This window comes from Garra rufa, chromosome 11 (assembly GCF_049309525.1).
Source record: "Garra rufa chromosome 11, GarRuf1.0, whole genome shotgun sequence".
NCBI classification, from domain to species: Eukaryota; Metazoa; Chordata; class Actinopteri; order Cypriniformes; family Cyprinidae; genus Garra; species Garra rufa.
Genome location: NC_133371.1, coordinates 28,534,415 through 28,551,409, shown reverse-complemented (window position 1 = coordinate 28,551,409; position 16,995 = coordinate 28,534,415). Strand labels below are relative to the sequence as shown.

Here is a 16,995-nt window from a genome sequence, read left to right as displayed (position 1 = left end):
TAAATGGCGGATTGAGCGTTCCGATTGGTTAGATCACATGTCAATCAAGCTGCGAAGGGTCAATCATTCTGTAATGTTGAATGGCTATAGTCAATAGTTAAATCTTAGGGAAAAAATTACAGATTCCTAGAGACATCAGTAATATTGGTATCAGTGATACTCACCTTCAGTCATAAAAAAAATCTAACAAATATCTTTGTCTTTATGTTGTTTCTACGTTAATTTAAGATTGAAGATTTAATGTAAAATTCTTGCAATATAAAAAAGTACTTATTTAAAAACTTTAATGTTAGGTGGGATTAATTGTAATTAATTTCAGAAAAATGTGCGATTAATTTTTTTTTTTTTTTTTAAATGGATTGACAGCACTTTCTTGCACTTTTGGCTTATATCTTACATTTAAAAAACAACAGTATCTGGTATAAAGTTTCTCTTTCAGATGGAGCTACTGTATGTAAATGGGGAACAGCAAATTTAATTGTTGATTGTTAATTGTTGTGAACCGACCAAAGAGTTTTTCTTTTCTTTTTTTTTTTATATAGCAAGAGCAGTATGATGTGAACTTGAATCTTTCAGTCATCATTTCAGCAGTCATTTTTACAGCTTGGCGCCCATCACATCAATTTCTTTTGGAGAAGCAAACCCTTTTTGTATAAACCTATAAGTGTTTTAAATATAAACCTCCATTTTGTGAGCAAGCAAGCATGTTTACTGGAAAAACAAGACAAAAATGTTTTTAATAGTTCTCATTAAAGCAACCAGGCAGTTAATTTTGTCCCACATGTTTCTGCTAAAATTCTTTGGAATGAATATCAAAGGCACATATGAGTCAACTGTTGACATAGTAAAGCCACAATCGCATTGACAGTGTAGAAATTGCTTCAGGTCACGAGTCTCAGTGCTGTCAGTTGTTAGTAGGCGTTCCCACAATTTGCATGAAGTTGAACTTAGCTTGATTTTGTCGCATCACCAGCAGTCACTGTTGCTCATGTCACTGGAAATTGCAAAATGAATGTCTTCTGGTTGTTTTGTTGAACAGTCATAGTCAACAACCCTGATGAATATAGAGCTAAAACAAATTCGTAGAACACCCCAGATGATTTAGTCTGTAAAAAAAATGACAAGAAATGTTTGAGTTTAAATGTCAGACTTTTAATTGCAAACATAGTACAATTTGGAGCACAGTTTGGAAGTGTCTTCATCACATTGATGGATGTTCTCTTTGTGTGTTTGCTTTCAACAGGCTGATGCTAAGATGGTCTGCGATGTTGTGAGCCGTATGGAGGATACCGAGCCCTACTCTCCAGAGCTGCTGTCCGCCATGATCCGCCTGTGGTCTGACTCAGGCATTCAGGAGTGCTTCAGCCGTGCCCGCGAGTACCAGCTCAATGACTCCGCCCAATAGTGAGTACGGCCCTCTGCTGGGAAGAGCCATTAGTGCTTTTACGCTTCATTAAGAGCATTCTGCCTAAATATACTAATCTTTATTAGTATATTATATCTATCCCACTGCAGTCCAGTTCATTTTAGAGAACTATCCACGGAGCATATATTTTATGAACTGTATATTGAACGTGGCCACATTAGGTAGCGTCTACAGTGTAATATGTATAATTTTTATTTCCAGTGCAGGTTGCTTTTAGAGTATTACTTGAGCTCAGCAAAATGTCACACTGACGTGAATTTACAGAAGCTATTACAGTATGCGCTGATGAAAGGTCTTGAGTTTGTGTGCGTGCATATGTGCTATGCAATGTGTGGAAAAACATGGAAAGAGTTCAGTCAGCGTTATATTTCTGATGTTGTGGTTTACTGTAATAGTTTGGGAAGTGGAAAGTGGTGTTTAGATGAAGACAAATTACTTGCTCACATATTGACAACATAGATTATGTTGCTATGAGGCAAATGTAGGGAGGGGATAGGCTGTTTAGGCTGCCAAAAATGAGTTTGCTACACAAGTCTAGGAGAGATGTCTTCTGCGTTATTTGCATATAAACATCACCAAGTTTTGCATAAATGTTCTGCCTTTTGTTCAGTAATCAGTAAGACAAACAGTTGCCAGTGGTGTTTCATCAAGTTCAGGTGTATGGAGACTTAAGATTATATGGCTGACTGACGTTTACTGTTTTATAGTGTTTTTTTATATATTAGCACGTTCACTTGTAGTATTTTATATGCTCAGTAACCTTGCTAATATTTGAAAAGCGTAATTCTTCAGGAAGAATTTAATTTCAATAGACGCTTTGAATGCACAACACACACATTTACATTTACATTTACATAAAAAAGGCCTTTTCCATTCATAACATGCGTTAGCTCATACAGTCTGCTTACTGTCTTTATTCAGATAACCCAGTTAGTCACAATATCTGCAACACAGCATTGTTTCCTGATTAATTCTGTTTAAAACAATACTGTTTTCTTCTAATATTATTATATTTTAGATTGTAATAATATTTATTTACATTTTAATATGTGACCCTGGACCACAAAACCAGTCTTAAGTCGCTGGGGTATATTTGTAGCAATAGCCAAAAATACATTGTATGGGTCAAAATTATTGATTTTTTTTTTATGCCAAAAATCATTAGGAAATTAAGGAAAGATCATGTTCCATGAAGATTTTTTGTAAAATTCCCACTGTAAACATATCAAAATGTAATTTTTGATTAGTAATATGCATTGTTAAGAACTTAATTTGGACAACTTTAAAGGTGATTTTCTCAGTATTTTGATTTATTTTCACCCTCAGATTCCAGATTTTCAAATAGACATATCTCGACCAAATATTGTCCTATACTAACAAACTATACATCAATAGAAAGCTTATTTATTGAGCTTTCATATGATATATATATATATCTCAGTTTTGTAAAATTTAACCTTATGACTGGTTTTGTGGTCCAAGGTCACATATTTTAAAATAATAATATTGTTTTATTTCAATATATACAAGTCATTTCTGTTTAGAGTCTTTGTTTTATTTTGCAGTGCCCCGTTTTTTTATCCCATTGCATTTAATTTAGACTGCAAACAAATCAGCATAAGCTCACTGGAAATACGTGCCTCTATATACATTTCTGCAAAAAAAAAAAACAATAAAGGTTCCAAAGGATGTTTTTGCAGCGATGCCTTAAGGTCATCGCACACTAAGTCCGAATTTTTATAATAAATACGACCTCATGTTGTGTCAATCATGTTTAGACACTGCCTCCGAAAATTTTGTCCGTCATAAAAAAAAGATTTTCTGCATTTTCACATCCGTAGCAAGCATTTTGATAGGAAAGGATGACGAATATGAAAACGAAAAACCCAAAAAACGCATACGAAAATGTCGGACTCAGTGTGCAATGACCTTTAGAAGAACCATTTTTGGTTCCCCAAAGAACCAAAGGTTATTTTCTAAAAAAAAAAGACAATTTAACCAATTTAATACTTTTTAACCTCAAATGCTCATCTTTGTCTAGCTCTGCGTCAACACGGAATGAACCGGAATACAGCATTTGAGATTAAAAAGTGTATAAATTGTCAATTAAAAAAAAAAAAAATAACCGATCGTTTCGCTAGATAAGACCCTTCTTCCTCGTCTGGGATCGTTTAGAGCCCTTTGAAGCTGCATTTAAACTGCATTTTAGAAGTTTAAACTCAGGGGCACCATAGAAGTCCACTATCTAGAACATTTCTGAATTTTTTTTCCTCAGAAAAATATTTTCTTTACGACTGAAGAAAGAAAGACATGAACATCTTGGATAACAAGGGGGAGAGTAAATTATCTGTACATTTTTGTTCTGGAAGTGAACTTCTCCTTTAAAAGAACCAATGTGAAGAACATTTTAAAAATCTAAAGAACCGTTTTTGACTATAAAGAATCTTTTCTACATTTGAAAGGTTCCACTGATGCTGAAGGTTCTTTATGGAGCCATCAAAGCCATTAAAGAACCTTTATTTTTAAGAGTGCATATGTACAAATCACTGCAGTTTCCAGTTGAAATGAACACTAGAGACAGTAAAACTTTGACAACTTTGATTCCTTTTGTATTTGTTAACACTGTTAAGTAGGTTTAGGGTTGGGTTTGGTGTAGAAATATTTCAAACATAATAGAGCATTAACCTTTAACGACACTCCCCAGATATTTGAATTCTGAATATGTACCTCAAGCAGCGTACTAAAAACGCAGCAATACATCCCTGTACCAATGTAATAAATGGACATTTCACTTTGAAACTGTCACAAAACATGCAGTAAAGTACGTAAATACAGTGTTGCAGAAATGTATATAGAGACACATTTTTTTCATCAGCCTGTGTTGTAAAATATTTCTTTGTGTAGTTTTGATTTAGAATCAGTAGCTTCACAGTGCACAGGAAACACTGCTGTACACCTGTGTTTATGTTTCTTATTCTTGCTTTTATTTTGTGCGTGTGTGTGTAGGTGTGTTTGTGTATATTTACACTAAAGACATGGCCAGCTTGACAGGTACAACTTGTATGTCTAACTTATTCTTTCACGTCAATCACTGACTAAAGAAAGCAGTTCAGGAGAGATTTAAGATCATTCCCTTTGGGCTGTTTATCCACACCAACATTTACAGTGTTTTTAGGCTGTAAGGCTTGTCTTTATTTTCCCTTAGGGTCCATTAGACTGCAACTTGTCTTGAATATCAGGCGACATTTGTGACCTTGGACCACAAAACCAGTCTTAAGTAGCACAGGTATATTTGTAGCAATAGCCAGAAATACATTGTATGGGTGAAAATGATCAGTTTTTCTTTTATGCTACAAATCATTAGGATATTAAGTAGATCATGTTCCATGAAGATATTTTGTAAATTTCCTACCGTAAATATGTCAAAACTTCATTTTTGATTAGTAATATGCATTGTTAAAACTTAATTTTCTCAATATTTTGACTTTTTTGCCGATTCCAGATTTTCAAGTAGTTGTATCTCAGCCAAATATTGTCCTATCCTAACAAACCAAACATCAATGGAAAGCTTGTTTCTCAGCTTTCAGAAAATGTATACATCTCAGTTTAATAAAAATGGACCCTAAGGACTGGTTTTGTGGTCCAGGGTTGCATTTCAAAACATTTCTGACCAAGGCGCAGTAGTCTTTTCCAGAGTGAGATGCTAAAACAGGATTAGATTGGCCCTCGTAGTCATTCGCTCTCTGGAAAACTTTTTCTTTTTCCACTATTTCTGTCCTTCCTCTCTCCTTCTCTCTCACACACCACTCTACTACGTTACTCTGATACTGCCCACTTTATGGTGCCACAGAGGAGTTTATCCACTCTTGTCCTTCCTTTGAAAAGCTCCTCCTCTTCCACGCTGCAATCATTCCCGTCATCTCCAGTTATGTTCCTCTTGTCCTCTCAGCTTTGTTCCTGATCAGTTGTTTTTTTTCTTTTTTCGACTTCTTCTTTTCAATTGTAGGTCTGCTAATTTCATTTCTTCAGTATTTTTCAGTAATTACAGAACTAACAAGAAGCATGTTTCACTTCTGGTTATCAAACAAGTCAGATTTCTGATGGCTTGTGATGGCCTGAGCTGAAAGTTGCTATCTAGATTCTTGACGTTTCCAGAGCAAAAATAAGAAATCTCTGTTCTTATTGAAGTCTTGGACAGTACAATGACATTCTGTGATAAATGTTTCATTTTTCAGATGAACCTCCAGTGGCTCTGCCTTCAGAAGATATAGGAAGTTTCACTTGTTCTCAATTTTTTGTGGGTCTGATAGTGTATCTTTTCTGAATTACTGTCACAATCAAAATAACTTGTATTCTGGCAGCTAGGTTATTTGTCATTGTCAAGAAAGTTTCTCAACAGCAAAAGCTGCTGATAAAGTTTCTTTTCCCTGTTATAGATATGTACAGCTACCAAAACTTATATAAAGTATAATAGATTTACTATACTAGATTTGATTAGACTATTAAATTACCTAAAGGGATAATTCAACCAAAAATTTAAATTCTGTTATCATTTACTGATCTTTTGTGTGGTATTCCACGGGTTTGGAATGACATGAGGGCAAGTAAATCATACAGAATTTTCATCTTTCGTGAACTATCCCTTTAAGCAACAGTACAGTAATTCCAGAGATCACGTCTCCCTTATTTCTCTAACTTTCCATATTAATTATAACTGTGCACTACAATTCCGTAAGAATTGGCTCATAGTAGCGTTCTTGCAGCACACAGAATTTCAGGCCTTTTTGTTACCACAATAAATGTGTTAACAATGTCCCCAGTGCCCTGCAGTTCTTTTTCCTGCACATCTTTCTGTCTCTCTCTCCATGATGGGGAGCAGCAGACAGCAGGCAGGCCGCTGAGAGGTGTTGCCAGGCAGAGCACTCAAGCAGCAGCAGGAAACAGAGGGAGGGTGGAGGGAGAAAGAAAGAAAGATGGTGTACGAGAGAGAGAGAGAGAGAGGGAGCAGGGGGAAGGGCAGAGCTGGCAAGCAGCCTGAGTGGTAGAGAGATACGAGTTTCCCATACTAAAAGGAGAGAGAGAAGTGAAGAAACCCTACAGCACAACCCCGCCCGCCTGTCCATTAGGCCTAAAACGACGGAGTGAAGTCCACATAGTGTGTTGTCATATTTATAAAAGATTAACAATAGCACATACAGCTAGTCCTCAGAACACCATCAGAGCATTGAGTGCATAGGAGATAAAAACCTTTATAAAACCTACTGCGAATACCGAAATGCGCTTGCGCATACGCAGACGTGTACATAAAAGCACACAATTCTTCCTTAAAGGGATAGTTCACCTAAAAATGAAAATTCTGTCATTAATTACTCACCCTCATGTCGTTCCAAACCTGTAATTAATGACAGAATTTTCATTTTTAGGTGAACTAATTATTTTTAAAATAATGAAATCTGAAAGCTTTTTGACCCTGCAGGTCAAGGCCCAGAAAGGTAGTAAGGACGTTAAAATAGTCCAAAATAGTCCAAAATAGTTGTTATTTTTGTTTTCTTTGCACACAAAAAGTATTCTCATAGCTTCATAAAGTTAAGGTCGAACCACTAATGTCACATGGACTATTTATCGATATCCTTACTACCTTTGGTCCTTTAATGTGTCAGTTACGTTGATGTCTGGGCAAGGTCAGAAAGCTCTCAGATTTCATCAAAAATATCTTAATTTGTGTTCTGTAGATGAACGAAGGTCTTACGGGTTTAGAACGATGTGAGGCTGAGTAATTAATGACAGAATTTTCATTTTCATGTGTATATTCTTTGCACTTACGGCCAACTAAACAGGCATTTGTAATGTATAATATTATTTTGTGATGCACACACACATACAAATATAAATGTGTGTGTAAATACTTTTTTAAAACAATTAGGATTATGCTCACCAATTATATTTATTTTAAAATGTATTTAAAATGTGATTTATTCCTGTGATTTAAAAGCTACATTTTTTGCATTATTACTCCAGTCATGATCACTAAGCCTGCATTTATTTGATCCAAAGTACAGGAAAACAGTAAAATTTTGAAATATTTGTACTATTTAAAATAACTGTCCTCTATATAAATATATTTAAAAAAATTATTTATTCATGTGATTTAAAAGCTGAATTTTTAGCATAATTACTCCAGTCATGAACCTTCAGAAATCATTCTAATATTCTGATTTGCTGCTTGAATTTTTTATTTATTTTTTTATTATGTTAAAAATAGCTGAGTAGATTTTTGTCAGGTTTCCTCGATACATAAAAGTAAAAAAAAAATTATACTGACTTCACGCTTTTGAATGCTATTGTGTATAATGTTACAAAACATTTAATTTCAGATAAATGCTGATCTTTCGATCTTTCTATTCATCCAATAATCCCCCCCAAAATGTACTTCACTGTTTTTAATACTGATAATAATAAATAAATAATTTTTCTTAAACAGTAAATTAATTAGAATGATTTCTGAAGGATCATGTGAAACTGAAGACTGGAGTATTTAATTTAGCTTTGATCACAGGAATAAATTACATTTTAAAATATATTCAAGTACTAAGATATTTATAATAGTAAGTTATTTTAAATAGCAAAAAGTATTTACAATATTTCTGTTTTTGCATATACTGCATATACTGTACTTCATGAACAATTTAAGACTATTTTTTTTATCCCCAGCCTCCATACCTGTCTCTGAACCATGACTCCAGTGAAATTTGCCTTTAGTCAAATGTAATGAAAGATTACCAGCGCTTATAGTGGTTTTATCAGGCCAGCACGGACAGTTGTTTTCTAAAAAACGTCTCAGGTTACGTATGTAACCCTAGTTCCCTGAAGGGAACGAGACGCTGCGTCGAAACGCTTTGGGAACGCCTCCAGCGTGACCACGCTCTGAATCACGTGTGTAATCAGTCCAATGGAATCACGAGACGTCACGTACGTGATGACGTCACAGACCAGGAAGCTTAAAAGCACATACGGTGAGAGCAGCGCTAGCTTTTTGGAAACAGCAAGCGCCGCAGGGATCCCGGAAATATGGTCTCGAGACGCAGTGTCTCGTTCCCTTCAGGGAACTAGGGTTATATACGTAACCTGAGACGTTCCCTTACAGGTAACTCGAGTTGCGTCGAAACGCTTTGGGAGCGAGAATGCCCACGCCGCCATACTGAGGATGTCCCTGCCGTATTAGGGTGAGAGGACGAAGGAGCCAGGAACGGCTGGAAGATCTAGGCCATAGAACCTAGTGAAAGTAAGGGGCGTGGACCAACCCGCAGCGTTGCAGATATCTTGAATAGAAAGGCCCGAAAGAAGGGCTTTAGAGGCAGACATACCACGAGTCGAGTGAGCCTTGACTCCCAATGGTGAGGGGAGACCAGAGGGAGAACCCCTCGGGGAGAACCCCTTGGTTTTGAGCCACCACTGTAGGGGTCTCATGTACAGCAGGCCAAAGGGTATTACGTTGGACGCAGCTGCCATCAGACCCAGCAGTTTCTGGAACCGCTTTACAGTGAGTGACCGGCCTTCTCTCACTCTCGCGACTTCTGTGAGGATTGAGTCTACACGAGCAGGAGACAGACGTGCCTGCATCGTGGACGAATCCCACACAACACCCAGATAAGTGGTTCTCTGAGATGGATGACTGAGCGATTTAGAACGGGCAGGTCTAAAATGGGCCTGAGGCCCCCATCCTTCTTGGGAACTATGAAGTACCGGCTGTAGAACCCGGACTCTTGCTCATGAGGAGGGACCACCTCGATGGCCTCCTTCCCCAGAAGAGTGTCTACTTCTTGTTCCATAACCAGAGCCTGCTGAGGGCCCACGATAGTGGGAAATACTCCGCTGAAGCAGGGAGGAGGAGCACCGAATTGAATGCAGTAACCTCTTTCTACAGTGTGCAGGACCCATTGAGAGACGTTTGGCAGAAGTTTCCACGCTGCCAGAAAGTCTACTAAGGGAATCAGCCTCTCGAGGCTGACCTCTGGTGTTAGAGGGACAGCTGACATGGGGTCCTGAAGCGGCGAACCGGCAGGAACGCACCCTGTCAACTGTCGAGGGGACCTCCGTGGAGGTTGCGAGCTTCCCAGTACCGCTACGATATCGGGCGGTAGTCGTGAAATACGCTTGGGGTCGCTGCGCCCTGAAGCACCGTAGGTGGCAGGGTTGGCAGGACGACCCCCTGGGGACACTGAGGAGAGACGGGCACCGTATGATGAGGTGTTAACCGCTCTTCCCCAGAGGGGACTGTCCCCAACGGCCCTCCATAGGAGTCAGGGCCTCTTAGCCGGACCCTTCTTAGCCTGCAAGACCACTCTCAGGTCAGTCTTGGGCTTAGAAGGGCCCGGCTTAGAGCGTCACCGCGACCTGTGATCCCTGCCAACGGGGGGCGTGCGGGTGGCAACGCTCTGCTTTTGGGCCTCCCGGTACGAGGAGCTGGTATGTGGCTGGGGCTGCTGTGATCCAGAAACGCCGCCGCCTGACGACGTGCCTCCTGGTGTCTGTTGACGACCGAACCAACCGCGTCGCTGAACAGACCCGAAGGCACAAGCGGGGCGTCCATGAGGAAGACCTTGTCCTTCTCCTTTATGCTGGACATAACGCCCGTCTCCATACCCTCTGTCAGATCCACTTGCGATCCCCACGAGTGCAATCGCCGCTCCACGTCAGCGGGACCAGACCCGCAAGGAACGCTGGTGAAGGCTCCCTCCTCAAAGAGAGCCTTCCGGGAGCGGAGCACACGCAAAGGCATGCGTTCACAATGCGAGCAATCAGCCTCCTCGAGAGCTGATGCTGCATGTGCCGCTCCCATGCAAACATCACACAAGCCGTGTGTATCCTCACCCGTGATAAAATGTGGGCAAGGAGGGACACAAGGCCTGTGGTGTTGCCGCTTATTATCACCCTTTTTAGACATGATAACACAGACAGACAATCACTCTCTAAACAAAAGTTGTGCAAACTGGCACGAAAAACGGAGAGTGACAAACATAGAGCGCTTGCTGAATGGCAGAAAGCTAGCGCTGCTCTCACCGTACGTGCTTTTAAGCTTCCTGGTCGGTGACGTCATCACGTACGTGATGTCTCGCGATTCCATTTGACTGATTACACACGTGATTCAGAGCGTGGTCACGCTGGAGGCGTTCCCAAAGCGTTTTGACGCAGCGTAAGTTACCTGATAGGGGAAAAAGCTTATGGAAATCCTCAGTTAACATAGCTGCCCTAAATCTGCTATTTGTTAATAGACAAAATATGCTGAGAGGAACACATGCGCCGCCAACAAGATACAGGTCACAAAAGAAAAGTGCCTCAGAGGGAGTGTGAGGTAGCACTAACACTATCAAAGAGAAGAGATTAAAAATAATGTCAGTGCATGGTCACCCTTATTAGTGCTGTTCAAGTGATGTCCCATTTGAGATTGTGTCCTATGAGATCAGTTCATGCTTGAGTACTTAAGTTCATACTGTGTCAGGTAGACTCGAGTTAAGTGCCACTAAGCGATCCTGCAAACTGAAAGCGCCACTATTAAACATTAATGCAATTTAGCAAGTTACAGCCACAGCAACAGCCCCCCCTAGAGTCAGTGTGGTGAACCACAAGAAAAAAAATATGCAAGATACATATACATATGGTAGTTTATTGATGATATATCCATCTATTATTATTTAATTACCTAGTCTTAACATTTCTTTTAACATTTTCAAAATGCTAAAACTTTACATTGGTTTCCAGATTTAAAACAGATTCTGTTTTCAGATCTTCCCAGCGGTCTGAGACTTTTGGACGTCACATGTCATAGACCATGCCCTCATTTCCTGTCTTATTTCTCATATTTATTTATTTGTTCAGTCCTCTTTCTACTCTCTTCCCCCATTTTGGGCCTTATATCAATTTCAGTCTGTGTATCAGTCGCTGAATCTGGCTCTGTGTCACTGCATCTGTGGATGCTTGGCACAGGGCATTTCATATCATTATCCGATATTTAACTGCTGTTTATCACTAAATCATTTTAGATTTAGTGTTTAGTGAGGCTGAATGTTGTTGTAAGTGGACTTATTTGTTGGTGGGGATGTTATGAGGTCAGGAGGCCGTATGTGTAGCCAGGGACAGTTACAGGGGGAGGAAATGGATGAGTCACAGAAAACTGAATGTAGAAATGAAATGTAACAATCAGTATGGAGGCTGTGTAGAGCATCCAGCCTTTCAGTGCCATTTGTCATTTCCATATACACTACCAGTCAAAAGTTTTTGAACAGTAATATTTTTCATGTTTTTTTAAAGAATTTTCTTCCGCTCACCAAACCTGAAATTATTTGATCCAAAATATTTTTACTATTTAAAATAACTGCTTTCTATTTGAATATATTTTAAAATGTAATTTATTCCTGTGATCAAAGCTACATTTTCAGCATCATACTTTAGTCTTCAGTGTCACATGATCCTTCAGAAATCATTCTAATATGTAGATTTGCTGTTCAAGAAACATTTTTTATTATTATTGATATTAATATTTAAAACCGTTTTTTTTTTCAGGATTTGATGAATAGAAAGATCCAAACATCAGCATTTATCTGAAACAAAAAGGGAAAAGAAATGACAGAAATTAATACTTTATTTAGAAAGGATGCTTTAAATTGATCAAAAGTGATGATAAAGACATTTATAATGTAACAAAAGATTTATTTTTCAGATAAAAGCTTTTCTTCTGAACTTTCTGTTCATCAAAGAAACCTGAAAAAACTCTACTCAGCTGTTTTTGACATAATAATAATAATAAATGTTTTTTTGAAATTAGAATGATTTCTGAAGGATCATGTTACTGGAGCAAAGATGCAAAAAATTCAGTTTTGAAATCACAGGAATAAATTACATTTTAAAATATATTCCAATAGAAAAAAGTTATTTTAAATAGAAAAAAATATTTCAAAATTTTACTGTTTTCACTGTACTTTAGATTAAAAAATGCAGGCTTGGTGAGCAGAAGAGATTCTTTAGTTTAAAAAACATCAAAAATCTTACTGTTCAAAAACTTTTGACTGATAGTGTACTTCCTTGTTTACTCAAGATTTCACACATTAGCTAGACCAACCTGAAGAATACAGGGATGTTTAGGCTTGATTTGAACTAGAGAAGATAAATTTATGGTGACGTTGTCAGATTTGAATATAATATTGCCTCATAATCGAGACAAACAAGATTATTGAAGTAGATTTGAGCAGATACTACACTACTGTTCAAAATTTGGGAACTGTATGTTTTTTTATTTAACAAAGTCTCTTATGCTCACAAAGGCTGCATTTATTTGTAAAACGATAAAACAGTAACATAATATAATATATAACCATTAAAAAAACTGTTTTCTATTGTAATATTTTTAAGATGCTTCAGAAATCATTCTAATATGCTGATTTAGTGCTAAAGCAACGTTCAGTATTATTATACATTTTTAAAACAGTTGTGTGGCTTAGTATTTTTGCATTTTTCAGGATTCTTTGATGAATAGAAACTATAGAAGAGCATTTAATTAAAATATATAACTTTTGTAACATTATAAATCCTTTTACTGTCACTTTTGATTATTTTTTGTACCCTTGCTAAATAAAGTATTAATGTCATTACAATTTCCTATAAGCAAGTCTTACTAAGCCCAAACGTTAGTGTACATAGAAATCAGCTATGTAGCTCTAGGAGGAATTTTCAAGATGGCGACAAGGTGAACTGCCTTAAAGGTACTTTGGTGAAGTTGAGTGCTGAAGACAGTAGCGACAGTGGAATGTTCACATTTCCCTGAAGAATTCTGTAGCAACCAAGGAAACCTTCAACTGTGGTATTATTATCCACAGATGGACAGGAAAGAAAGTGACAATAGAAAGAGAGAGAAACAAAAAATAAAGGGAATAGAGCAGCTTGTACAGCTAAGCATGCAAGATATAATTACTCAAGATTGAACTGATCCAGAACGATAGTTGTTTAAGAACCAAATACATTTCCGAAAGAAACACTTGCAGTAATTTCCTTCTAAATGTGTCAAAACATTTTTGGAATTGCATTTTGATGTTATCATCCATTAGTGTCTGCTGTCTACCAGTATTACCAGCCAAAGGCTTTGATGGATGTTTCGGCGTCTCGTGGTACTCAACCTTCAATTCAACTGGCATCCAATTTGGAAGCACACATATTTCACTGTTTCTTTCATCTGGAAGATAAATGACATCCACAGCCTTGGAGAATATGCATCACACATTGTTGAAAAGCAGGCTCCGTTGTCCCTGTCTGCTTGCATCACTGTTGCGTTTTGAAGAGGATAGTGTGTGTGTGTGTGTGTGTGTGTGTGTGTGTGTGTGTGTGTACCTGGTATTCATCACGTTGTGGGGACCAAATGTCCCCACAAGGATAGGAATACCAGTAGATTTTGACCTTGTGGGGACATTTCTTAGGTCCCCATGAGGAAACAGGTTTATAAATCATGCACAATGAGTTTTTTTGAGGAAGTAAAAGTGTGCACAATCTCCTGTGAGGGCTAGGTTTAGGTGTAGGGTAGGTGTAGGGCGATAGAAAGTACGGTTTGTACAGTATAAAAACCATTACGCCTATGGAATGTCCCCATAAAACATGTAAACCCAACATGTGTGTGTGTGTGTGTGTGTGTGTGTGTGTGTGTGTGTGTGTGTGTGTGTGTGTGTGTGTGTGTGTGTGTGTGTGTGTGTGTGTGTGTGTGTGTGTTAGCTGTTGAGTGGCACAAGAAAGATGTTTCATGTTTTATTTTGACTTTATGTCCAATAGTCTGATTGACTTCCTGATCCTAAGATTGTGTCTTTAGTGAGATGGACTCTCATTGGATTTCTTGACACTGTTTTATGAAAAGTTATTTTTCTGTCAGAGCATAAATGTGACCCTGGACCACAAAAACAGTCGAAAGTAGTAGCATGGGTATATTTGTAGCACTAGCCAACAATACACTGTATGAGTCAAAATTATTGATTTTTCTTTTATGCCAAAAATCAGTAGGATATTAAGTAAAAATCATGTTCCATTAAGATATTTTGTAAATTTCATGCCATAAATATATCAAAACTTAATTTATGATTAATAATATGCATTGCTAAGAACTTCATTTGGACAGTTTTAAAGGTGATTTTCTCAATATTTTTTTTTTTTTTTTGCACACTCAGATTTCAGATTTTCAAATAGTTGTATCTTGGAAACTCTAAATTTAATTCAATATCATATAATATATGACTGGTTTTGTGGTTCAGAGTCACAAATGAGAATCTGACATGGGTCACTTGTACTCAGCAAAGCTGCATTTATTTAATCACAAGTACAGTAATAAAGTTAAATAATATTACAATTCAAGCGGTTTTAAGTTTTAAAACATAAGTTTTAAAATGTAATTGATTCATGTGATGGTAATGCTAAATTTTCAGCAGTCTTCAGTGTCACATGATCCTTCAGAAATAGAGACATTTTGTAGTGAGAAGTTGAATTTACTGTCTCTTTTGAACATTTTAATGCATGCTTGATAAGTAAAAGTATTTTAATTTCTAAAAACTTTTAAACAGTTTTAATACAATAAAATTATCAATAAAAATTGTGTTAACTGTGCTAAGCAAATAAGTAGTTTTAGTGTAAGCTGTTATAAGCCTAATGTACATTGAATATATGTGTTTTTTTCCTGAAAATAATGGAAGTTACTGAATTTATATAACATGATTTTAGTGCATTTAACACTTGTTCAACTAATTTGTGGCTGGCTAATGAATTAAATGCAAGATTTTGTGCTGAAATACAATAAAACACTCTTTTAAGATATTTATCTATGATGTTTAAAGAGATAAAAACAATAGATTTTGGATTTCCTTGGTTGAAAAGCTACTAGTATCTCTAAAGAGACTTTTTTGCTACCTGTAGATGACAGTTGCTGAGATTCTGTGAAAAGCTAACTGACATTTCTTCTTTCTTTCTCCAGTTACTTAGACAGTTTAGATCGGATCGGTGCTGCAGACTACCAGCCCACAGAGCAGGACATTCTGCGAACTCGAGTGAAGACCACCGGGATTGTAGAAACCCACTTCACCTTTAAGAACCTGCACTTCAGGTGAGACTGATTGGCATGTAATTTATGCATCTGAATGTACAGCGTGTAATTCAGAGCCTCGCACCGGCTGTCAGGCTACTACAGTTTTTATTAATTTCACTCATTCATGATTCATAATCAGGCCATGTTTTAGATTAAATAGTCTGATCTAATATATGTAGCAAAAAGTGTTTTTACCTCACATTACAACTGGAGTGGTTATAGACAGAGATGAACGCAGAAGAATATCTACAAACACCGACATCATCTCACTTCATATCATCTTCTCATTCACAGGTTTTTTTCACTCTCTCAGCTGATAGCACGTGAAAACAGATGACTAAAATAAAAGTGTTGATAGGAGTTAGACAGATCTGCCTTCATTATTCAGATTTAGATTCACACTATACTGTTATGGCAGAAGCTAGCATTTTCACAGAAAAAGGCAGGACCTCAGTGGACAGCTGAATTAAATGTTCTAAAGATGATAGTAGTATCTGAATGACACATCTGCTAATGATATTGAGTGAAAAATCATTAGATTTAAAGTCCCCATGAAATCAAAATTTAAGTTTTTTTGGTTTCCGTATGAATATCTAAGCTAATGTGCTCCAAAACAATGACAAAATTTGCATTTACACACGCATTTACAAAGCATTCAAAACTTACAGTCTCTGACTTCCACCAATGTGGGTCAGCGATTTTGATGACATCACCCTGCACTTCAGCGTCTCATCGAACTTTCTGTCCGATCAAATGCTTCTAGAGTCCGAAGCATCCTGCCACCTACAGTATAAATACACACTGAAGATGCAACTGAAATTACAATTATTATTTTCTGTAGGGTGAATGGCATGTAGTGCACAATATAGGGTATAGGCAGGGCTTAAAGGAACACTCCACTTTTTTTGGAAATAGGCTCATTCTCCAACTCCCCCCGAGTTAATAAGTTGAGTTTTACCGTTTTGAAATCCATTCAGCCGTTCTCCTGTTCTGGCGATATCACTTTTAGCATAGCTTAGCATAAATCATTGAATCCTATTAGACCAGTAGCATCGCGTTCAAAAATGACCAACGAGTTTCGATATTTGTCCTATTTAAAACTTGACACTTGTGTAGTTTTATCGTGTACTAAGACCAGCGGAAAATGTAAAGCTGCGGTTTTCTAGGCCGATAACATTAGGAACTACACTCCCATTCTGGCGTAATAGTCAAGGAAGTTTGCTGCCGTAATATGACCGAAGCAGGCGCAGTAATATCACACAGCACATGTGGAAATGCTTACTTTCGTCAACATATCCAACGTGACCAACAGCAGGCAGCGTTCCTCGCCACGGAGACATTTATGAGAGACGATTTAGAAGATATTTACTTTGGTGCAGATCCTGAACCGTATCAATTTGAACCAGAATTCACTGAAGAGGTTTGACGAGGACTTGGATGCAATGCTGCATCCTGCAGTAGT

At 37.6% G+C, this 16,995-nt stretch overlaps 1 protein-coding gene across 5 annotated transcripts in view; it reads left to right on the top strand.

Annotated features, from left to right (window-relative positions):
* Nucleotides 1–16,995, top strand: part of gnao1a (guanine nucleotide binding protein (G protein), alpha activating activity polypeptide O, a) — a 124,898-nt gene that overhangs the window by 82,243 nt on the left and 25,660 nt on the right. For 2 of the 5 annotated variants that reach the window (XM_073850775.1, XM_073850776.1), the window contains exons 4-5: nucleotides 1,244–1,404; nucleotides 15,423–15,551. In XM_073850775.1, the coding sequence (XP_073706876.1) occupies nucleotides 1,244–1,404; nucleotides 15,423–15,551 (290 nt within the window). The remainder of the gene's footprint in view (nucleotides 1–1,243; nucleotides 1,405–15,422; nucleotides 15,552–16,995) is intronic. The other 3 variants (XM_073850777.1, XM_073850778.1, XM_073850779.1) reach the window with 3 other exon arrangements.